Source organism: Meles meles, chromosome 15, assembly GCF_922984935.1.
Source record: "Meles meles chromosome 15, mMelMel3.1 paternal haplotype, whole genome shotgun sequence".
Lineage (NCBI taxonomy): Eukaryota > Metazoa > Chordata > Mammalia > Carnivora > Mustelidae > Meles > Meles meles.
The window spans coordinates 26,708,694-26,734,015 of NC_060080.1; the positions used below are offsets into that span (position 1 = coordinate 26,708,694).

General features: G+C 40.8%; 1 protein-coding gene across 6 annotated transcripts in view; it reads left to right on the top strand.

Moving 5' to 3' along the window:
* Positions 1 to 25,322, top strand: part of LTBP1 (latent transforming growth factor beta binding protein 1) — a 402,027-nt gene that overhangs the window by 258,445 nt on the left and 118,260 nt on the right. For 4 of the 6 annotated variants that reach the window (XM_045979278.1, XM_045979276.1, XM_045979280.1 and 1 more), the window contains 6 exons: positions 805 to 927; positions 10,047 to 10,214; positions 12,919 to 13,146; positions 15,196 to 15,218; positions 18,396 to 18,495; positions 19,008 to 19,106. In XM_045979278.1, coding sequence (XP_045835234.1) covers positions 805 to 927; positions 10,047 to 10,214; positions 12,919 to 13,146; positions 15,196 to 15,218; positions 18,396 to 18,495; positions 19,008 to 19,106 — 741 coding nt within the window. The remainder of the gene's footprint in view (positions 1 to 804; positions 928 to 10,046; positions 10,215 to 12,918; positions 13,147 to 15,195; positions 15,219 to 18,395; positions 18,496 to 19,007; positions 19,107 to 25,322) is intronic. The other 2 variants (XM_045979279.1, XM_045979282.1) reach the window with 1 other exon arrangement.

Below are 25,322 nucleotides of genomic sequence, written 5' to 3' on the forward strand. Positions count from 1 at the left end.
TTGGTGCTGTCTTCCTTGTGCTCAGAAACCTTTAGGATGGCTCCTTGTCTCAGTATCAGTGAATCCAAAGCTAGCCTGGCTTTAACTGGCTCTTTTTCCAACTGTTTACCTTCCAGAAACTACTTTTCCAGCCAAGTTTGACTCAGCGTTTCTTGATTCCCCCTTCCCTTTGTGCAGTCTCTGCGCTCATGCTTTGGGGTCACTCTTATAGGTCACCCACCCCTTCCTCTCCATCCATCCATCCATTGTTCCACCTTCTCCCTGACCTTGATGCCCGATGAAGTCTTAACCCCTCCTCAAGGCTCTGGTCTCCCCTACCTTGTCTACACGGGCAGTTTCATAATTTGACTTCTTCAAGTTAATGACCTTTCTTCTTATTGTGATAAGTTCAACTGCTTTTCACTTCTTTAATTGGTAGGTCATTGTATGTCCAGCTAGATTGCCTGCATCTTTAGGGCAAGAGTCTTTGCCTTACCTGTATGATCTCTAAAAGCTGATACCTATTAAGGTAAGCACTGTGAGGGCTGGAATCTTGTCAGTTTGATACACTAGTAAATTTCTAGTATCTCGAACAGAACCAGGTACATCGTAGGTGCGTAGTAGTTATGATATAAATTGTAGATGTTCATTGAATGCTTGATTTGATTTTGGGTCACTCATACCCTCTGCATTAAAAGCCAACATCTCTCATTTACTGTCACTAAGAGATTATTGTAGTGAAAAAGAGAGTGAATGCTGTTTACAGCCAGAATCTGTGCAACTGGGCTGGACCACCCCTTCTAAGAGGATTGTGTTTTCCTGCAGATATTAATGAATGCCAGCTCCAGGGCGTGTGCCCTAATGGTGAGTGTTTGAATACCATGGGCAGCTACAGATGTACCTGCAAAATGGGATTTGGGCCGGATCCTACCTTTTCAAGTTGTGTGCGTAAGTAATGATCACTTTTTATTCCTATTTTGGATCTTTTTTTTTTTTTTTATTTGAGGAGGGGGTTATCCAAAGGAAGATGAATACTCAGAAGTCAACTGACTATTGTAAATGTGTGAGGAAATCTCATTAAAAGAACAGCTGGAAGGACGCAGACCTACTAACATCCCTGTTTTGGATCTTTCTCCAAATTCAATTTTTACTGCAGTCCTATAATAGCTATAACTCAAGGTAGGGAAGAAGCACACTGAGAAAATAAACTCTCACGGAGAGTTATTTAAAATTTTCATACCTGAAAGATGACAACAGTTTTTCCCTTCCTGAGCATTTTAAGCATTATTTAGGCTGGGTTAAACTTTGTCTAGCTTCTGTCTTTAATTAGTCCAAATTCTGAGTCACCGGTGTCTGATTTCATGAGGTTTCACTGTACTTGTTGTACTTGCTCTGTTGGTAGAGTCTGGGAAATAGTTATAAAGACCCTGCATTTCAGATTTCCTATTCAATTCTAATTTCTAAGATTCTTCTCTGTTGTCCTCAAAAACTACCAAAATGTGTCTCCAGAGTTAAACTGTTTTACCTTACAAATGTTGTCTCTAAATTTTTCTCTTGTACCTGGTAAGGGTAAATATCCTTCGTCAAACCATATGTCCTAATATTAATGCAGAACATATATATAGTTTCTCCAAAGAAACTCTCTAGCCACAAAACCTAATCCAGTGTAATCCCTAAAGATCACTCGACAACCAGAGATAGATGAATTTAGATAGAAAGTTCTCACATGCAGATTTTTTTAAAGATTACCTTACTTTTTATTTTTTTAAATTTTTTTTTATTTTATTTTTTTAATATTTTATTTATTTAACAGAGAGAAATCACAACTAGGCAGAGAGGCAGGCAGAGAGAGAGGAGGAAGCAGACTCCCTGCGGAGCAGAGAGCCCAATGCGGGGCTCGATCCCAGGACCCTGAGATCATGACCTGAGCGGAAGGCAGAGGCTTTAACCCACTGAGCCACCCAGGCGCCCCCTTTTTTTATTTTATTTTATTTTATTTATTTATTTGACAGAGAGAGAGATCACAAGTAGGCAGAGAGGCAGGCAGAGAGAGAGGGAGAAACAGGCTCCCCACTGAGCAGAGAGCCCGATGTGGGACTCGGTCCCAGGACCCTGAGATCATGACCTGAGCCGAAGGCAGAGGCTTAAACCACTGAGCTACCCAGGCGCCCCTACCTTACTTTTTAAAGAACGGTGTTTATTATGGCAAAGCAGGTAACCACTGTAGTTATTTAAACATTAAAATTGAAGTTTAAACATTGTAAATTAATATATGGCAGAAACTGTTAGGATAATTTTAAGAACAATTCTGTATTTCTGTCCTGATAGGTTTTTATTTTTATTGCCTCCTTTTTAATGTGACTTTGGTATATGTTAAGCTGTGTCCTTCTGGCCTCCATTTTTAAACTGGGTCTTTGGTCAAGACGCGTTACTGCTGGACGTTATCTATTGTTTTAATTGTGTAGCTCTCCCTGAGATACATAGACATGATGAAATGTGGGCAAATGTAGTAAAATAAAAATGACAGTCTCATTCATTACTTTTAAAAATCTGAGTTCACAGAGTCTTCTGGAAAATTGTTACTAATTACTACTATTTTCTTTTAAAAACTGTCAAATGCAGATTAGGACATTTTGCACGTAAGTTCTTTTTTCCGTGTTCTTTCACAGACAATTCTGATCATGAAGCAGACACCTAATTATAGGGCATTTTTGGTGGGTGGTAAAATTAGACTATGAAATGATGTTTGCATACAAGGTATGTTTGAAAACTAATGCAAGGATTTGGAAATTTCGGGTCAAAAATCACATTGTTGACAATACCCAGATAATTTAGAGATTCTTTCTGGCTGATTAGAGTTACATGAGTAAATATTTTGAATAGTTTCATAATTTTAAGCGTAGAAGATTTTACAGAGTTTGGATATAGAATTCGCTTTGAATGTTTGGGGTTTTTTTCCTCTTCATTTGACTTGGAGTCTGGTTAAAATTACCACATTGAAGATTGCAGATTAGGTAAAGTTGGAGAGCCGGTCGCGAAGTGTTTTATTGAACTTTGACTAGATCTGATGTCTAGAGTCAAGGGCAGACGTCCAGGTTTTAACAAGATTGTAGGAATCTGCCAATGAGCTTTTTGAAACATTTACACATTTCCTTAGCATTTACTTTCCCTGTCGTTGCCCAAATAATACTGAGCTTATTAAACAACCGTTCATTCGTATTTGAAAAATAAATAATTCAATTTTATGGTTCAGCTGCAACAGCTGAAATGATAAGTATTAAGAGAGGTTTGTTGCTAGTTAATGTTCCAGTTCAGAGTTTGAGTTAAAACCTGGGATCTTTACCAGCGTTGAGTGGCAGATTTATTTCTCTTTCCTTTGAATTTACCACACGTCACATCACAGAACTGTGGAGTTCTCTCATGATTTGTGACTTGGTTCAGTCCAGCCTAATTTGTTTGTGAACTATGTTTTGAAGGAATCCACGTGGGGCACCGAGGGTGGGGAGAGGCAGAAGTCTGAAAACAGTTGAGAAGAATCAGGAAAGTAGGTGATGTTTACGGAATAAGGGGAAAAAATGTTGGCAAGATGGTGGTATCCTTAATAGTCATGGGGAAATAACAGAAGGAGAATGGGGTGTCACACATACTCATGCACACACATAGACACCCGTGCCCAGACCCACAAAGGCACTGAGAGGAGTTGTTGTATAACGTTTGGAATATCTGTTTTTGAGAGGTATAAAAACCGCCACGGATACAGCATGTAAGCAAATGGGAGCGACTGACCACGTTTGCTCAGGCAGCATGAATTTAGGGCATAGCCAGGCCATAAAAGGTGTGGCTGACTCTGAACGTAAAGAAAAGCACTTGGCAATGGCCAGGGAGCAACGGGAAGCTCTCCCTGTTCTCAAATGCACTGAAGTGAACACCCTCAGAATTCCTTGACTGTGGCCAAAGGTTGCAACCATTTCTCTTTCTCCTTGCCTGCTCTCTGTCCTTGACTTAGCAAAACTGAGAGAAGGAAAGCCAGAGGACTCTGTCCTCTGCCGTCCAGGCCTCTGGGTCTGCGCCTTCCGATACTGCTGCAGCGTCTTCAGACCTCCTTCTCCCTCGCCATGGGGAAAGGGGAAGTTGTAAGATTTGTCAGAGCAAATCCAAGAAAAGGATAATAACCTTTGCAGTTGCAATAGGGAAACCTTTTGACTTTCTGAGCTGCCATTCTCTTGGGAATTCAGGAGCTCCAGGATGAGGGCTACAGTGGGTGTGTCCATAGGTTTGGTAGAAAAATGCCAAGATGCAAAATCTCGGAGCCTGCTCTCTGGTTGCATTTTTGCCCTGTGGCCTGAGTGCTCATTTAGAAATAGAGGGTTGGAGAAATGTACCCAGCAACCTGGAAATCATGAGATGAGGAACACATTCCTTCTAAAAGTTAGTCATGTGTATGCCCATCGTCTTTTTACTTCTCCAACGTCTTAATGAGATACCATTTTTCTCGTTTTACGCATTAGGCAACTGAAGTCCAGGGAGCTTTCCACAGCTTCTTACGATGATACAGCTAGTAAAGGGAATCTTGAGATTTACAGATTTATTTATTTATTTTTGAGAGAGAGCACGAGCACAAGAGGGAGGGAGAAAGGGAGGGAGGCTCTCAAGCAGGCTCCGTGTTGAGGGTGGGGCAGGGGCAGGACACCGAGCTTAATCTCACTGACCCCAGATCAGGACCTGAGTGCAAACCAGGAGTGGGAAGCTTCACTGACTGCACCACCCAGGCCCCCCAGGGACTCTTTTGAGATTTAAAACTGGGTTGTGTGCCTCTACGTTTAGGTTCCCAGATCAGGGATTGGCAAGATATGGCTCATGGGCCAAATCTGTTCCACAGTCTGTTTTTGCAAAGTTTTATTGCAACGCAGCCGTGCCCTGTCATTTCCAGGTTGTTCTCATGTTGCTTTAATGCCACGATGGCAGAGTTGGGAAGTTGTAGCAGGGACTGGGGAGCTCACAAGGTCTAAAATAATTATTTATTACTTTGCCTTTTACGGAAGGAGTTTGCTTACTCTTGAGCTGTATCAACGCTGTCCAGTAGGACTTTCTGTGATGATGAGAATGTTCTGGATCTGTGCTGTCTGATGTAACAGATGTTAATCCCATGTGGGCAGTGCGACTGAGGAATTGAATTTTAAGTTGTGTTTCGTTGAGATTTTACCGAAGTAGTAACATGTGGCTAGGCATTAGTGTATTGGACAGCACCGTTCTAGATAATTGTTTGACACAGCTGGTGGGGAAATGACTGCTGGACCTCCTCCTTTCTTCTTTCCTCCTTTCCCTTCTGACTTAGTGGTTCTGGACATGTGACACCATTTTTCAGGCAGTTAGGCTGGGAGCTCCTAGGCCACTTTTGACCCTGTCCTCTACTCTGGTCTCCAAGAAAGTCATTCATCTTTGTAATCTGTCTTGCACCTTCTCGTCTTTCTACCTCCTCGGCGGCCATCCCCACGTAGGTGTCTCACTTAGGGGTCTTGCAGCATTGTGGCCTGGGGGCAAGACATACATGTCTCTGCAAAGTGTTTGCCCCCACGTGACAGTAACAGCAGAAACCAGGGCAGTGACGTCAGTGTCTTTATTGTGCATTTTATAAGCATCAGGCACAAAGCCCTTGGTATGCATTAGCAGATAAAATACTTCCAAGACGTCCATGAGGTTTAGGTGGCTGTTCTTTCTGTTTTAGAAATAAAGGAATGGAGGCTTGGAGGGGTTAGTAAGAATCTTACAGAAGCCACACAGCCTTTAAGTGGCAAAGCCCACGTTTGAAGCTGGCTCTTACTCCACAAGCTGAGCCTTGAATCAGGAAGAAGAAATGAGTCTGAATGGATGGGAGCGAGTCCTTTATTTACCAAGGAGAGCCGTGGTTTAGTCTTCCTTGCCACATGACAGAATAGATGGCGTAACTCTGCACTGGCTCCCGGATCACGGTTTCTTTTATTTTAGTTCTCCCAGAATTGAATAGCCCGTTTCCCAAAAAGTGTGCCTGGTGGCTCTTCTTTCAGCAAGTTCATCTCTCAGATCCTCATCAACATTTTCCCTCTCTCCCAACACTCCTCCCACGGGGGTTTTAAGCGTAAAGGGATGGAACTCTGACGTGGAATTCACCCAAGAGATCAATGAGGATATTGGGGGTGTTGGGGCAGGGCAGGGGGGTTGAAAACAGGCTAGCTATATACCATCTTCTCCAGTCTTTTGTATTTTTTACCTTCCTCTAAGTGCCAGATTACTTTATATCTGCTTAGTGATACTTATCATTCATGTGTGGAAGATGTCTTTGAATGTATGATCAGAATTTACTGTCTAGCCCTGTAATTAAGTTGGGTGATATACTATGGGGGAACCCAAATAAGAGAACCATAGCATCTTTCCTTCATGCTGTGCTTTGTAAGTGGGCACCATCAGCATTGGCTCTATGGTGATGATTCAAGACAAGAGTATGGAGCTATATGTTTATTACTTTTGGGGATTTCTATATCTCTAGCTAAGAAAAAAAAGAACTGGGCTCCTGGCTGACTGATGTAGCATTTCCAGTAGGTTTTACACTCTTGAAATGTGTTTCTATCTATACACAGTACCTGAATCTTTCTACCTTAATCTTAGCAGTGCATCTTGCAAAAATATAATCTACAAAACCCACTGTTTCAGTGTGTCTGTGCATAGGAACGTCAGTACTCCATCCCATACCCATTTCCACTTACTTTTTTTAAGTCTTGGGGCAGTACTGATTTCTTTTAGTGTAGCATAAAACCGTATGACTCAAGAGAATACATGATCATGTATGCCATATTTTAAAATAATAAATGTAGTGTATAATGCATTACTCATTATGACTGGCCTTCCAGTCTGTGACTAAAGATACTCAACTGCATGATTCAGAGCATATTGTTTCTGGATTTACATGTCATGTTGACTAGAATGTGAAAGTGCTAGAGATAAGTAGAATTGCCATGTGAGAGATTGGAGATGATAAAAGAATGATAGGTAATGTAGGGGTTAAAATAGTGACTTAAGAAGGCACACCCTGTTAGAAATCTGTGGCATAAATGAACACTTTTTCCTCCACGTAGTTGTAGGTCAAAGGAAATTTGAATCATGGGAGCACCAGTAAAACTGGGGTATGTAGGCTAGACCCTCTCAATGGCTTCCTTCTTGGTTGTCTTCCATCTTTGGAGGAGTACATTTTTAAAATTAGTTTCTTGTTCCTATATGTAGTTGGGGTACGTCGTGTCTAATTAGAACATGGTCTGACACACCTATACTCAGCAACAATTGACTTAATGACCGTAAGCCAGTGATTCTCTTAATACCCCTAAAGACCCCAATTTGAAATGCTTTGGAAGCATCTGATGGGAGGATAAAAGCCTATAGATGGTTTGTTTAGAGAGAATCGGTTCACTAGACTTCTGTCTTTATTCTCCAGATGATAAAATACCCCAAACTGTGTGTGTGTGCGTGTGTATGTGTGTTGTGTAGTACACAAGATCTCAACATCCATCAACTCACTTTAATGAACAAGCAATTTCTCTAAAATTCACACATTTAAGTCCCTTAAAACACTGGATTGCTGATGTGGTGTTTTGGTTTAATTTTGGGAACAGGCATGGTAGGAGGTTTCTTTAGAGTCCTTGGATGGGGGAGCACTTGGAATGTAACAAAGATGGTGCCTGATACAGTATCACTTGCCTGAGTGTGAGGGTGAGATGGATACATAGAAGGGAGAGTGGAGAAGGGAGTGGAAGGGAATCAATGTCACCGTTAGCCAGTGTCATGGATTTGAGGAAACTCTCTGCTGTGCTCTGAATGGCTCTCGTTCCTGGGATCTAGAGCTAACATTAATACAGTTAGTGTTATAATTAAGCCCTGCCATGTATAAATGGGCTCCTGTGAGATGGCCTGACATTGTTTCTATGGGAATATGTGCTGTAAGTCCAAATAATTTGAAGAGGAATTTTTTTGGTAGAGAATCCCTTATAAGTTGATTCTACTAGAACTATGTATGTATTCTAAAATTTTACGACCTATAGGTACATGTGCACACACAGACATATACAAATACACACATGCTACATGAGTGATGTTCAGTCATTCCAGGGACTCCTTAGCCCTCTGGGGATGATAACCATGCTTACAGTTTCTTTTATTTTTGCTTCTGACCTTTGGTCTTCATCAGTCTTACACAGATTCCAGAAAGTAAGTGGGAGAAGGGAGAGGAAAACACTCAGAGTTTTCCCTCTGAGCACTTTTTTAGTAGCCCTAGACAAAACTGGCCTTATTAGACATACTTACTGCATAAGTTCTGAAGCTTCAGGAAGGTCTCCTCTGCTCCCCTCAATCCGCTGTTTCCACACCCCATTCACCAAGAATAGCTGTTTTTTTTAATATCTTCACTTTGTTCAAATTCTACCGCTAAGCAGCGATCAAGATGTGTATAAATGCGCATTGAGAGGATGGAGATATATACTTTCATTAAAAAGAGGCTGTGTGTGTGGGTGCATGTGTGTGTGTGTAGAGAGAGAGAGAGGTTTTAAAGGAAATGACTCACGTGATTGTAGAGGCTGGCAAGTCCAGAATCTGCATGGTAGGCTGGTAGACTGGAGACCAGAGTTAGTGTTACAGTGTTTGTCTGAAGGCAGTCTGCTGGCAGAATTCCCTCTTATTCTGGAGAATTCCGTCTTTTTCCTCTTAAGGCCTTTCCACTATTAGGGTGAGGCCCAACCCCGTTCTGGAGATTATCTGTTTTACTCAAAGTCTACCAATATAAATGTTAATCTCCTGTAAAACATACCCTCTGAGCAACTGTCAGACCTTTGTTTGACCAAATACCTACTGGTTTTGGCCTAGCCCAGCGGGAAGATCCAGGTAAACATCACAGTCCCAGTGACTTCCATGGGTTGCCTTGCTGGCAAGTGGTAGACGTCCTGTGAGAATTCAGATCTGCCTGGCTTTACAAACCTTTGCTCTTTTCACTGTGTTGTAGTACCTTAATTTGATCAGAAGCTTTCTTAAAGAACTACGTAAGATGTCAGTCCTTTTAGAATGATTGAAAACTAAGATCTGGGCAGGAAGGGAAGGTGATTTTAGAAGCGACAGGAACCAGAGGAATTGGGTAAGGGAAAGGCGAATTGGAAAAACCTCATCTGGCCAGTGATACAGTAGGGAATAACTTTGGTTGGGATGGGAGGAGGAACAAAGAGGGGACCATCAAGCTCAGTCTGTTCAGCACTTGGACTCGGCCTAGATCTGGTTTACCTTTACATTAGAAAATGAACTTCTCAATGGCAGGACTGCATCTTATCCTCATAGCTGCCTTATGTGCTTAGTAGAGTGTCTAGCAGTTGGTTTAGTGAAGTCTTATCTACTAAACTTAGAATGGAAGCATCAGGAATAGGGCTTAGGTCTTGGATGACTATGGGCTGGTGTGCCTTTGCATGTTTTTTAAGAGACTGAACACATCGTTGCCTTCCCTGATGTGCTGTCTTGTGTAGCCCGGCAGATCAGAAGCTGCTCCCTGCCTCCCATCTGCTGTAGACTGGCCTTCACTGAGGCATGCAAGTTCTCACTGTCCTTAGCAAGGGCAAGAGCTGGCTTCAGCATCAGCTACGTTGAGTTCCTGATGTTCACAGCACTTGCTTGTTCACCAAACTCTGCCCCAGAACTACCCCTATTATGGCTAAATAATAGAAAATAAATGATGTCGTGATTTTGGTAATGGGTACCTAGGCTTAGTTGGGCAGCTGATTTCGGTTGAAATGGTTTCTGTTTACTTCATGCACACATACCTGATCTAATGCTTGCTGGAATGGAAGAAGGGGCGAGATGGGGACAGGGAGGTTTGGGACCCTGATTCTAAAACATATTTGGTAAACGGACTCTAAATCAGGAAAGGCGATGCCCTAAATCTACATAAATTTGTTCTGAAATATGGTATCTAACCGACTTTAGGGTTCATTTTATTATGACAGGAAAAGTCGATGTAGTCTTTTGTTGTTTCTTGGGTGACATCAGGCCTTATCTCTCTGCTTCAGCGGATACCCCTGTGATCTCTGAAGAGAAGGGGCCCTGTTACCGTCTGGTCAGTTCCGGAAGACAGTGTATGCACCCTCTGTCTGTTCACCTCACCAAGCAGCTCTGCTGTTGTAGCGTGGGCAAGGCCTGGGGCCCACACTGTGAGAAATGTCCCCTTCCAGGCACAGGTAAGACATGACCAGCTGTATGCTCCTATTCCTTCCCAGCCACACAAGGACCCAGGAGGATTCTGGCAGCTTGTGTTCTTTTTGGTTTCCAACTTTTATTTGACGTGTTAATAATACAGTGTATTTTTATCAGTTTTGTACAAACCATGACCATGGAAGGTTGAATCAATGGAAAAGAGATTTTCCTGTTTCTCTGTAACATGACACTCCCTCTCGAGTCTGGTGTTCAGAAGTGTGAAGAGACCAGAGACCTTGCTGGGCCGCGTGCTGTCCTAACAACTGGCCACGTGTCCCATGCATGGCCACGAGGCCCTGCGGAGGTTGACTCACTCACTCGCTGGTTGAACGTGTGCTAGTCACTTTCTCCACTTGGAAATGGAGGGAATTATCTTCATGACTGAATTTGTGCTGTGAAGATTAATAACTCAGGGGCAGATCCTGTCAGTGCACTGAGGAACTTCCAAGTCAGAATATTAATGGAAGTTTAATCCACTTACACTTTATAAACCTTATACTTTAGTTTGGTACATATTTGCCTAATGCCCTGAAAGGGTAACTATATTTCTCTCAGTGCCTGACTCCTACCAAGGAGTCCTCAACTTCTCAAGCAGGAAGAGAAAGAAACATGCCCTGTGAATACCAGGCGTGATATTATCAAGGGAGGAGTGGTCCCTGTTTCACAGCATGTGGTGGCCACAAAAAAGTCTCACCAGGAGCTTGGCTGATAAGGTGCTTCCCACCTAGGGAAGTACATCAACTCTCACGGGACTGTTGAATGTCTCAAAGCTGTAGCTTACACAGCGGCAGACAAGGTTTAAATATCAACGTAAATCTCATGATTCACCTTTGTTGGTGATTAGGGTCAGAAAGAATTGGTAAGGCAGAGGAGAGTATAATGTTGATGGTATTTTGGTAGCTGTGTAATTTTAGACTCCTTCACGAGGGCCTAGTATCCTCCTGTGGGATCTGAACTACTAAAAGTAATAATAATCCATGAAATAAATGACCTTTGGAATTTATAGACCATTTCTCTTCAAGTTCAATTTTAATAACTTTGTAGCTCTTACATGATGCATAAATCAAGACGATGAATATAACACAAGGCAATTAATGATGTATTTTATGGTGACTAACATAACACAATAAAAACTTTAAAAACAAACAAATAATACAGGGCAACATCTCTGTAACATCCAGTAACTAAACTGGAAAATAACATTAAAGACAGACTTTTTGTACTTACCCAATTTTTGGTTATATGGTGATTTCCCAACATTTAATTCATTAATACTGCAAATATTTGATAGGAAAACATGTTGTCTTCTGGAAATATCTGGTCTTTCAAGTAAGAATTGCATTTCATAGTTAAATTTGAGAATGAAGTTCCACCATTTAATGCGCAGCCCTTAGAAAAACACTGTTTTAGTGTGCTTCAAGGAGTATTTTAGAGTTTCCTTTTTATTGAGAACTAATTTTAGGTCCAGAACACTCAATAGGGGATCTCTTGTTGAGTAGAAGGGAGAAGTGACTTATTTTACTTTCAATTTGAAAAGTAGAAATAAAAAAGTTGACCAAAAGCTCCTCAGTGTCTGCATTTGGTAACTTGCCTCCAAGACCAACACCAAAGGGATTAGGTGGATTTTCCTTCTCAGGCCACACACTGCCTCACCACCCCTGTCTTTCTCTTTCACTTATTCCTGGAGATGATACAGTGGAGGTTAGCAAATCCTATGTGCCCAGTCTGCCTTTTTTTTTTTTTTTTTTTTTTAACAGGCAAGACCACTTTCCTGGCAAGGATAGCAGTCCTAGGGCACAGAACATCTCCTTGTCCTCTGGATAATTAAGCCAGCTGGTCAAGATCAGGCTGTTGCCTCCTCGTCCCTCTTTTTGAAAATAACTCCGTTCTGACTTGGCATGTCCTGTTGTTCTTGACTTTTCTCCATCATCCCTTTAGTTCTTTGCTGGATTCCTTCTCACTATCCTGAGACTGTCTTCAAAAACACTCCCCTTTTCAGTCTTCTTCATCAACCTCACCGTATCAGCTGATACGCTCCATTCTGGCTGACTCTGCAACTAGAAACAAATTATGAAAATTTCAGCATCTTGTTTCCTTGACCAGTGATTGATTTTTCTCTTGTAGCCTTCTTATTAGTCATCTAGTGTAGAGAGATGTTCCTGAGTTCCTTGTTAATAACTAATGCAATTATACCAAAGCAGGAGGAAAAGAAGAAAGCCTGGTTTTTGTCAACCTTGTGCACATACTCTATGAAACGTATATAGTATATATGGTATCTTCCGTATGTAAAAACCTTCTAATATATTACATAGATTCCATATATGTGATATATCATATGATAGAGAAAACTAAATATAGAAAATGTATATATGGTATCTCCTAATTGGTTGCTGATATATATAATATATATGAATATATGCTCTTTATGTGCTATGTAGGCTATATATATAAAACATTGATAAGGAATTAATAGATGGAGAAGTACTGAATAAAAGAAAGGGTTGGGGTTTTTTTCTGTAAATATGCAAGTTTAAGAGAAATTCAAGCATTATGCATCTGTTTTTGAAGTTTTTAAATGTAACTATATTAATGATGATTTATTAAGAAATACTCATCATGATATTTTCCTCTGTATAAGTTTTGCACTTTTAGATTTTTAAAAGGAATATTTTCCCATCCCAAATCTAGCTGCTTTTAAGGAAATCTGTCCTGGTGGAATGGGTTATACGGTTTCTGGCGTTCATAGACGCAGGCCAATCCATCACCATGTAGGTAAAGGACCTGTATTTGTCAAGCCAAAGAACACTCAACCTGTTGCTAAAAGTACTCATCCTCCACCTCTCCCAGCCAAGGAAGAGCCAGTGGAGGCCCTGACCTTCTCCCGGGAACACGGGCCAGGCGTGGCAGAGCCAGAAGGTGAGAGTGGAAGTAGATCGAGGACCCAGCCCTTCGTCTTGTGTGTCTTTGGTTTCCCTGTTAATACCCTTCTAGAACAGGGTTTTTAACCTCAGCACTATTGATGCTTCTTAGTGAGGGGCTTCTTTGTGCGTGGTAGGATTTCATCAACCTCCTTGGGCTCGAACTTATAGATTCCAGTAGCGTCCTTCCCCATCCAGGTGTTACAACCAGAAGGGTGTCCAGCCCTGCCAAATGTCCCCTGTGGGGTAAATGGCCTCTGATTGAGAACCACCTCTGTAGAGTAATATGTTTAGAGCAAGTAACGATATTCTGTGGTGATCTCAGGGCATGCTGGGGGCTACTTTGTCTTGGTGTTTATTCCTGAAGGGTAATTTACATCCTTTAGGGAATAACCCTAGTTCATTTCTTTGTCTAAAGGGCCATTTAATAAATAGTTACGTACTTCACTAAGTGGAATCCACAGACTTAAAGAAGTTAAAGCATTGATGGAGAGTCCCTAAAGGGATCTTGGAAATCGCCTTGTGTAGTCCTTTCATTGACTTTCTGAGAAGCCTGAAGCCTAGAGAGGGTACATGGCTTGCCAAGTGTCCTATGCAGAGTATGTAATGGGGCTGAGGAGCACATTTTTCCAAGAAAGAGGGTACGGCTTTGTATTCTAGGAGTCTAGAGATAATTGACCTTGACTGTGTCTCTTTATATAAGCCAGCATATTCAGTCCCTTGAATATCTTTATTATCATAAGAATGTTTATCCCAGATAGAAGGAGCAAACATTTTAGATTTATACAGAATATGTATTTTCTTTAATGACGCTCCTGTTGGCTTCTCACAGTTTAGTGAGTCAGAATGTAGGGTGCCCATGTATGGATTTTGTGAGGAGGGAAGGTATCTAGTTTAGTAGAGAATCAAGGGCTTGGCCAAACTGCCTTCTAGAGAGGTCTTTTTTCAGATCTCTGAATTTGTCTGTGTTCTAGCCTGTTCTATTTCACTCTTCCACTTGTGGCCCTTCTTGTTAGGGAGGGAGTAGGGAGTAGAGGAGGGAGGCCCTCACCTAGAATTGACAGTATTGACTGGTTTGCTTCTCTACACTTGGGGTATGTTTGCAGATGTTTGCAATGGCTCAGACTCTGCACAGGCAGGAGGAAATGGGCTCTGGTCCAGCTTCTGCCTCAGGACTTCCTTGGTGGGTTAGGCAGGACAGACCATTCGTTGGTTTTTTCCAACCACAAGAATATAGCAGCAGTGATAAGCCATCTGGTTCCCTCATTGCTTTTGGAAGTTAGGATCTACCAACACTGTACACTAATGCTCATGGAGATGATGACTAATGAGAAAAACCCCACTAGTTGTTAATCATAAGCTGGAGGACTAATACTAAAGACTGATTAAGGAGAAGCAAGTCTTTCTAAATCCAAAAGCATAACCACTCCCACTGCTTCACAATAATGTTATGATTATGTAATATGTAATCTGTTCAGTATGCTGATGCTAATCTCTAATTAGATTTTATTGGCTTGTGATTTCTCTCCCTCTAATTTAGTTAGCTTATCTTACTGATGATGCTCACAGGGCTTCAATAAAGATTAGGAGTACAATACCCAGTCTTGGATCTCTTATTGAAATAAGTGGATTTCTTTTTTAACATTAACATCCAGTATCATATATTATGTTAAGGATGAGTACATGGCCAATTAATGAAAATGTTTTTTGATGTGGGAAGTTCCATAAATTTGAGATTAGACCTAAAATTATGAACCAGAAAGTATTGTTTCCTTTAACCTTTTCAGTCAATGAGAGAGTTGGAAGGACTTTCATCACATCTACCTGAACTTTGGTAGTTAAGGAATGATATAGCATGGAGTGTTTGTCTGTTGGTCGTGTGTAAAATTCTCCAAAATGGTAGATGACCATAATTCTGCATTTTATTTTGCTTGATTCTTAATCCTTTTGGAGTGACAATTGACTTTTATTGCTTTTTAAAATTTAACCGTTATGTGGTGTATTGACTTAGATTGTGCTAATGTCCTTCTTTCTTTTCTGGTTCTAGTGGCAACTGCACCCCCTGAGAAGGTAATCCATTCATTATTTGCAAGTCTTTTTTTTTTTTTAGACCTAAATCCAATAACATGCCTAATATTCATTATTTGGTGTGAGGAAATATAGCATTCATTCAAGAAATATTTATTGAGCATTTATTATGTAACTGGCACTATGCTGAGTATTAGGATAACAATCGAGAACAAATCAGACAAAACTCCTTGTTCTCATGGAACTTAAACTGTAGTGAGAGAAAAAGTGGGACTGATGGAATCAGAGGCTTAAACAGAATTCAGGTCAGTTCATGGCCTGGACTGTGGATAGAAAGAAAGATTATATACAATTGTGAATTCTTATATATATAAGAGTGGAGATATATGTAAATGTATATATATTCCACGTATTCTCATATACTGAGTGAAGTACTTCTTAAGTCAACTAAAATTTACCATGCATGGTATTTGGTTACATTAAAAGAAGAACAGAGCTTACTTACCCTTGGAAGTTACAATCCAATACTAGAATATTGGTTCTTAGAAATTTTAGAGAAATATTAAGTCAGCCTTTTGGGTTTTTTTGGCATAAAAATGGGACCATGAATTGTGAGATTTATTCATAGGAAATATACAAATTTGCTCGATCTAAGTCCTGTTTATGTAATATTGTTCCCCGTCTGAGTCTTGCTTTGATTCTTTAATAACATGAAAATTAGATCATTACTAAATCTTCACACACACGTGTTAGAATTCAGATGGCACGAACATCTATAAATTATTATAAAAGTTTTTAAAATTTTTAGCTTATGCATATGGGATAGAATAACTTCAGGGTTCTACCCTAAGTGCTGAAAGAATCCAGAACAACAAAGAAGTAGGATTTTAGAGTGACAGCAGCCAACAAAGAAGAATGTTGTTATATTGACACCTAAAGAAGTAGAACAGATGTGCGTGTTTTATATGCACACTTACAGCTCCTGGATTGTATTTCTAAAGGTCAGTGGTGTGTAGTGGTTTGCAATTTTGTCGATTTTGGATTCAGTCTTGGTTGATATGTGGAAGGAATCATTCAGGGCATGAGCAGACCAGCCAGCTCCCTGATAACCTATTTTCTTTACTGTTGAGGATGGAGTTTATGGTAACTCTCGTTAAATTCAGAAAGAGGGCCTGAACTTTTCCTTGTATACTTACATTGTAAATTTTTTGGAGATGAGACAGTGGGGAAAATGCTGTCATAGTCTTTGCGGTCTTGACTCGTCACGGAGGTCTCATGATATTAAGGATGGATGAAGAGAAAGCCGGGTAGCCGGGGGGTGGGAAATTATATGTGCATAGGTGCAGTGGAGGAGATAGCAAGACGTCAGTTAGGGGAACAGGGGAGGCTTGGTTAGAAGGAGAACTTGGGGCTGCTGAGGAAGGCTTGAAATCCAACTGCAGTTGTAATCAGGGTGGGATACTGTGCTCCTCTCTCTCGACTCTACTTGTCCAGTGGAGAAGTAGCATTGATTAGGAAGTCTACTGCCCCGTGCTGATGGGGGAGAGGCTCTCTGTAAGTTTCAGGAGTACATATACACCTGATGGTGGTCTGTTCCTTGCGGGCATTGACCATGGGCTGCAGGTATTGGGTTGCAATTGTGACTGATTGAGGTTCCCTTGAATAGGTAATGGAAGATTAGTCTGTATTCTTAAGATGGAAAAATGTAGGGGAAAGGAATAGGTGCTCAGTCTTTTTTTTTTTTTTTAAGATTTTATTTATTTATTTGACAGAGAGAGATCACAAGTAGACAGAGAGGCAGACAGAGAGAGAGAAGGAAGCAGGCTCCCCACTGAGCAGAGAGCCCAATGCGGGACTCAATCCCAGGACCCTGAGATCATGACCTGAGCCGAAGGCAGCGGGGTGTTCAGTCTTTATAGAAGGTGAATCACAGCAGGATTAACTGAGATAGGGAGATGAGGGAGCTTAAGAGACCAGTGAGATGATCATAATAAACAGGATGAGACAGAGAGTCCAGACCAGGGCAGTGGGGGCTGTGGGTATGAAAAGGTCAACAAGCATAAAGAACAGTGCAGCCAGGCAGGGCTTGGAACGAAGAATAGAAGAGCAGGGGCCATAGCGTGACTTGAAACCTGGTTTGATGCCTGTGGCACTGACAGACACGCAGACCGTGGAATGAGAGCCTGCAGGGCTTTGGCGGGGATGGATTGGAGGTACTCGTGGAAGATCTAAATGGAGTCACTCTAAATACTCACGCCTACGAAATTGGGTCTTTGATGAGCTACTCAGGCAGGATATCTATTTTATAAAAAGCAAAAGAGCAGATCATTGAAATTAGGATGGCAATGAAAAGGGAAACAGACCTAGGGAGTGAGCTTTGGGGGAGATAGCAGCGGTGTGCAGGGTAGCCGTGACCAAGTAACCCGATGAACGCTTCTAAGGACGTGGGGCCTGGGCATGCTGGCCCCAGCTGCTGTCTCTGCTGGTCTGCTGGTCCAGTCTGCTGGAGCCCCAAGCAGCTCCGACTGGAAGCTGAGTCACAGGTGCTGCCAGTCTGTGTTTTCACCTCTGGTCCAGGGGACGGGAGGGGGCCACTGGATGCATGAGGAAGCCCCGGGTGCTTCTCCAGGTCCCTGTGTATGTGTTGCTCTGCTTGACTACCACTATGCTGAGAGCTGGAGGTGCACAGTTTCTGGATGGGAGGTTCAGAAAGGCCTTCCTGACTGCCTGGCTTAAACTATTTTAATGTATTGTGTGTTCTTGGTTGACACGTGCTGTTCCCATTATTTTACTCTGCAAAGTGTGGCTGGTCATCTTGCTAGGGCAGGGCACCATGTCCATGAGAGGGCAGCTTAGTTCTCTGTTGGGGTTTGTTTTGCCTTCTTTGAGACCAGCTGTGGGCCCCCGAGCCAATGCAGTTGTTTACAGTGTCTAAAGGGACCTTTTGCTTTGGACCCCCCAGGCCACGGGTGGGGATGTGTACATGCGTCAGCACTGCTGGGGGAATCAAAGACTTGCTTTAGTCGTGGCTCAGCAACACTTCCTATATGGATTTTTCCCCCACACAACTGCACAGGTCATTGTCCAGTGTCTTGTGATACTTGTTGGCTTTCTAAGAGTAGAAGCAAGTAAAGATAGTAATGTGTGGAAACCAAAGATAATTCCTACTTTCAGTTCTTGCTCTCTCTCTCTCTTTTTCTTTTTAATACAACCACCCAGGAAATACCTTCATTGGATCAAGAGAAAACCAAACTTGAGCCTGGTCAACCCCAGCTCTCTCCAGGCATCTCAACTATTCACCTGCACCCACAGTTTCCAGGTAACCTCTGTTGATCTGTGCTGTTTGTAAGAGTATTACCGATGAATAAAAGAGCAAGATAAGGATTCTTCCATCTTTGATTTTAAAGTGTGGTAAATCCTTAGAATTCATAAGTGAAGTGCCGTATGAAAGATATACTTCAGAATATTAATATACTCGTAATGTTAGGGTAGGGTGGTCTTGTACGTTTTAGAATGGTAGAAGGAAAGTAAGTTTCTTTTGGTTTTCAGTGTCCAGGAGTAGGTGTATATTATTAGAACACTTTTGAGGGTCATCATTTGATGAAGGCTCATTTTTTCCTTGGCTTCTGAATTGTTCTCATATATTCTTGCTGAATATTGAAACTGGGGCTATAGATGAATACCAGGGGCTTTCGGGATCTATAAGAGTCCTTTGTATCCAAGCAGGACTGTGATATGTTAGTAGACTTAAATTACGTTTGCATTTTGGAATGGGACCTCCCAAGCACCTGACAGGATTTCATTTTTTTCATCCCCTCCTTTCTCATATAGTAGTGATTGAAAAAACATCACCTCCCGTGCCTGTGGAAGTAGCTCCCGAAGCTTCTACATCAAGTGCCAGCCAAGTGATTGCACCTACTCAAGTCACAGGTGGGTGTGGTGGTACGTGCTGCAGCCTGTGCTTGAGACGTGGGGGTGAGTCTCCTGTCAAATGTAGTATCAAAATTGTATCAAAGGTATGCGATTGCTCAGGGCAGGTTTTGTCACGATAGCAAATCTTTGGAAATCATCTAAATACTGTGAAAAAGGAGAAACATTTAAATTAATTATAGTACATATACAGTGAAATAGCACATAGCTTTAATGCTGTAAAAGGCTATTTAATGTCATGAGGAGATGCTTCTGGCAAAACGAGCAATACAGAACACAGTATGATTCCAATTTTATTTTTTAAATGTTTACAAACACAGAAGAAGAGAACACATCAAAGGGGCGCCTGGGGGGTTCAGTGGGTTAAGTGTCTGCCTTTGGCACAGATCATGATCTCGGGACCCTAGGATCGAGCCCCGCATTCTCCCTCTCCCTCTGTCCCTCCCCTTGCTTGCACGCACACTCACTCTCTGTCAAAAAAATATATAAAATCTTAAAATAAGTAAACAAGTAAAACACCAAAAAATACATAAATAAATTAAAAAGTACATCAAAGTGTTCAACCGTCACCAATTCATAGGATCACAGATAATCTTTGTTCTTCAATTTATTTTTATATATTTTCAAAATTCCTTATAATAATTTTAATCATTAGTGACACATTATAAACATTTATCATAATATGAAACAAACCAGCAGCATAAAAGTTGGTATCCTTAATGTATAGTGAGCTCTTATAAATCAGCAATAAAAATACTAATAGAAAAATGGGAAGATAATGAAATCAAGTAATTTATAGAAAAAAACATATAATAGGAAATGTCAACCAGTAATCAAAGAAATGCAGATCAAAATAATTATCATCAAATTAGCATTTAATTTTTACTGGAGTAAAATTGAGGTCAGACACATTGCTGAAAGGAATGTAAACTGGTTCACCACTTCTAAAAAGCTCAAACTGGCATAACGTACCAAGGATTTTAAAAATAGGGCGCCTGGGTGGCTCAGTGGGTTAAGCAACTGCCTTTGCCCCAGGTCATGATCTCCGAGTCCTGGAATCGAGCCCCAAATCGGGCTCCCTGCTAAACGGGGAGCTTGCTTATCTCTCTCCGTTTGCCCCTGCTCCTGCTTGTGCACGCTAACTCTCTCTCTCTCTCCCTCAAATAAATAAAAATAAAATCTTTAAAAAAAATTTTTTTTTAAATATTCAGAACTTTAAAAAAAAAAGAATTTATTTGAGAGGGAGAGAGAGAGAAAGAGATGGAGAGAACACATACATGAGCAGGGGGAGGGAGAAGAAGACTCCCTGCTGAGCAGGGACCACCCCCCCCTCCCCCGAGGATTTGGGACTCCATCCCAGGACCCTGAGATCATGACCTGAGCCAAAGGCAGACGCTTAACTGACTGCGCCACCCAGGTGCCCCCAAAATATTCAGAACTTTTGACCCAGTAATCCTATATTAAAATATCTAGTGTGAGGAAATAATGTCCCTGAAGACTGAGATAATGATTTATATAAATGGATACTTACCACAGCACCAGGCGTAATAGAGAAAAAGTAGGAACAATCTAAATATTTAACTATAGGGAAATAGATAATTATGTTACATCTAGGCATTGGAACATGATGCTGCCATGAAATACACTATTTTTGAAGAATTTTTATTGAAATCTAGCAGAAAATGGTCACAAAATGCTGTTAAACACAAGATGAAGTATATGAAAATGAAGGAATGGAGAACACTATACCAGTTATATTAAAAACAAAACAAAACAAACAGGGGCACCTGGGTGGCTCAGTGGGTTAAAACTCCCATTGGGCTTTCTGCTCAGCAGGGAGCCTGCTTCCCCCTCTCTCTCTGCCTGCCTCTCTGCCTACTTGTGATCTCTGTCAAATAAATAAATAAAATCTTTAAAAATAAATAAATAAATAAATAAATAAATAAAAACCTTATACATTGAGAAAATCCATGGGTGAAAATATGCCAGATATTAACAGTAATTGTTTTTTATAGTAGGATCCAAGAGATGTGGGGGTATTGTAGAATATTTTCTATTTTCCATATACTGTATAGTGGACAAATATTTTATAGTCAGAAATAGATTAGAAACGTATCATGCCGACTTACAGGATGAGGTTGGCCGTATATAACAAGAGAAATCAGTAGAGGAATCTGCAGCCTTTCTTAAAATATTCCTTCCTCAGAAACACGATATGCATAATTTTTCAAACAAAAATGTGCTCAGTGTGTTACTTAGGTGAATTACAGTGGTCATTTCACAATGCATGGGCATATCAAAACATCAAGTTGTGTACCTTAAGTATGTGTAGGTTTTATGTGAAAAAACAGTACAATTACATAAGTGACATATATATAATAAATCATATAAAAATATGTAATTTTTATATGTTAAAAAACCTTTCAACTGTTTTCTCAAAAATGTGGTTGTAAGTTCTCTTAGATATTTGAATTGGGACATCAGACTGGAAAGCGTTTTGTTTCGTTTTTTTTTTTGTTGTTGTTTTTGAGAAAGAAAGAGAGTGCACATGCAAGCGGGACATGGAGGGGTGGGAAGGGAGAGAGAGAGAGAGAATCCCAAGCTGGCTCCAAGCCCAGCGTGGAGCCCATCACTGGGCTTGATCTCAGGACCCTTGATGTTGGCCCTGAGCTGAAATCAAGAGTTGGATCCTCAACCAACTGAGCCACCCAGGCACCTCTAGAAAGGGTTTTTAGAAAGCACCTGTGTGTTTCAAGATGAAGTGCACTTGACAAAGGAGCATAGAGTCACATCATGGACCACACTGTGTTTTACCCAGCTCGGGGCACCTGTAGCCCGAGCTGTAGCCTTCCCCAGTTAATGCATGGCAACCGCTCTTTGATTTTACTCTTAATACTGAGTTAAGTGACAGAGAAATATCAGATCTTCTTAGTACTTCTAGAGCGATGTAATGAAATGATAGTGTTGTTATTGTTGTTTTTTAATGGCCAAGGCTAAAACAGTTCTCTATACTGAAGTCATTTATGGGTCTGCTTGCTTTATTAAGCACATCTGTAAGAGAATCTGCTATGCACTGAAACATACACCAAGATATGATACAGCAAAGATCTTGGACAGCAAAGATCTTTGCACTGTTGACCTCACATTATTAGAAAGGAAAATTACAGTGCGACAATGCAATGTACTAGGTCTGAATACTGTATACCTATATTTCTGTTTTCCAGTGTACAAGTTTAGTTTTGTGCCTTTTTAACAATGGCAGTCTTCAATGGGTGGACTTTTTGCAAGCAAGCTTCGTAGAGGTTGAATAAGGTTGACTGGATAAATGCAGTTTTGCCATGTAAATGCAGCTGTGTGAGGAAAAACAAATTGAGGGTGCTTAGCTTCAACTGAACTACAGAGCTTTTTCCCAAAGAAGTGGCTGTGCTCTATAAAGTTGTTAGAAGACAGCTTAATTTGAGTTTGGCAAAGATACAGGGCCAACATCTGCTATCACATGTTTGAAGTACGACTGTTTCCTTCCAGGAAAAGAGTGACGTTGAAATTTTATGCAGCATTTGTAGGTGTTCCTACATCCTATAATAGAGGAATCTTTCTGAAACAATCCATGGGGAGAATATTACAGTCTTTGAATTAAAATGGTCTGCAACGTTAGAGCTATACAATAATCAGCAATCTAGACCAGAGCAAGAAGATTGTTTTGTATCAAATTTAATTTAAATAAAACTATAGACGTTCCCATTGGTTTGATAGGAGAGCCAAACATATAGATTGAGGGAGCAGACTGATACATTCTGTCCCGATTGTTACACAATGGTTTTTTTTTCCCCCTAAAACACAGAGGAAGTAAATCTTACTTGTCACTATTAGTTTGTCTCACAAGTTGAAGAAAGGAATAGAATAATACATAAGAATCTAAAATAAACAAAATCAGCTCCGCATTGCTTAATGATGATATCTTTATGGTGGTGAGATTGGAAGGAGCGTTTTCAGATTCCTTCAAACATACTTTGACATGCAGTAATTATAAAGTGAGCCACATATTTGCAGGACATAAGTGTGATATTTTCCACTCGTAACAGCTGATTTGGTGGCTTGTGACATTATTGGCATACTGTTTCCAAATACATTTCAACATATAAATTCTTGATTTAGCATAGTGTGTTAATAGCTCAAGGATAGGTTGGAAAATCAAACCTCTGGCAAATATTTGCGAAGTGGAAACATCTGTTTCAATTGTTGTGGGACAATTTATGCTCATTGTGGGGCAGCTAGGAAGCCAGAGCATTTTTGTAAACCTTTCCATGAATTAACATTTGACGCCTTCTTCCTCCTCTTCCCAAACTTCCTCCATGGCCCTCGCGTAACAGCCAAAAATTATTCTTTGACTTCCATGACTACTTTGTGGAAACCTTTGTAATGATCATGGCCCAACATTATAAAAGCTATCTGCTCATCAGAGCTTTTCCAAAGTTCAGAATTGACCCCTTTAAAAAATGTTTGTCCCTAAAGCGTATTTTCGGTCATTATGGCTTCAGAAAACTATGTATGCTGATGGAAAATGAACTCCTTTTTTCATTTAAAATCACCGTGCTTTAATATTTCCAGGCTTTATTTATTTATTTATTTACTTACTTACTTACTTTGAGTAATCATCTGATGAGGAAAAAAGTGAAGGTTAGCATACTCATTCTCATATTTTGCGAAAAAGCTTTCTTTTTCATTTTGGAAAAAATAATAAATATACCAAATTCTTTTTTTTCATTAACATACAATATATTATTTGTTTCAGAGGTACAGGTCTGTGAATCATCAGTCTTACATATTTCACAGCACTCACCACAGCACATACCCTCCCCAATGTCCATAACCCAACCTCCCTACCCCTCCTCCCTCGACCCCCCCAGCAAACCTCAGTTTGTTTCCTGAGATTAAGAGTCTCTTATAGTTTGTCTCCCTCCCCGGGCCCATCTTGTTTCATTTTCCCTGCCCTTCCCCCTACAACCCCCTGCCCTGCCTCTCAAATTCCTCATATCAGAGAGATCATATGATAATTGTCTTCCTCTGAGTGATTTATTTTGCTTAGCGTAATACCCTCTAGTTCCATCCATGTCATTACAATAGGCAAGGTTTCATTTTTTGATGGCTGCATAGTATTCCATTGTAGATATATACTACATCTTCTTTATCCATTCATCTGTTGATGGACATCTAGGCTCCTTCCATAGTTTGGCTATTGTGGACATTGCTGCTACAAACATTCAGATGCACGTGCCCCTTCGGATCACTACATTTGAAGATATCAAACTCTTAAATCCACTGTTGGCCTTATTGCTGGGATAAATAGAGTATTTGGTGTTCCATTGGCTTTTGGTCATGGCTCTTTTTCCAGGTTCTAAACGGAACTCTAAGTGAAAGAAACAGAATATGGGCCTTGACCAGGTGAAGGTAAAGTTATCTCAGGGGCACAGAGAGTAGGAAACGTTCAGGTGGTCCTGAGGACCAGGGGACATGTGATGAGCGTTAGGGATGAATCCAGTGGAAAGAGCTTCTTGATGGTCTCTTTGAGAAACGAAACATGCTAAAGAAGTCTAGACCTGGGGCGCCTGGGTGGCTCAGTGGATTAGGCCGCTGCCTTCGGCTCAGGTCATGATCTCAGGGTCCTGGGATCGAGCCCCGCGTCGGGCTCTCTGCTCCGCAGGGAGCCTGCTTCCTCCTCTCTCTCTGCCTACTTCTCTGCCTACTTGTGATCTCTCTCTGTCAAATAAATAAAATAAAATCTTTAAAAAAAAAAAAAAAAGAAGTCTAGACCTTTTCATTAACTAGAGTACCCTGGAGACCAATAATTAGTGCCTCCTGTGTGAGGTTTTGCAGTAATTCTTGTGCTTATGTCCTCACAGTCTGCTCAAAGAATTGTACATTTTAACATAAGCTGATTCATTATATGGGAACAGGTTCACATCCCTATGTAGGAGTGACCTCTTAGAAAATTAAAAAACATAATGTCTTTTTCCTTTAAAAAAAAAATGAGAGAATTTTTCCAAATCTTCCTCCAGACAGTACCTTCAGGACTCGCCTTTCTGTGTCATAATACATACTGGAGAATGAAAAATCTAATAGAAAAGGAAGGGAAGGCACAGGCAGAGGTGGTTAGGAGACTTGTTTTAAAAATTCTGAGGTGTTTTGATGGTGTCACATCTCTTTTTTCTACTTACA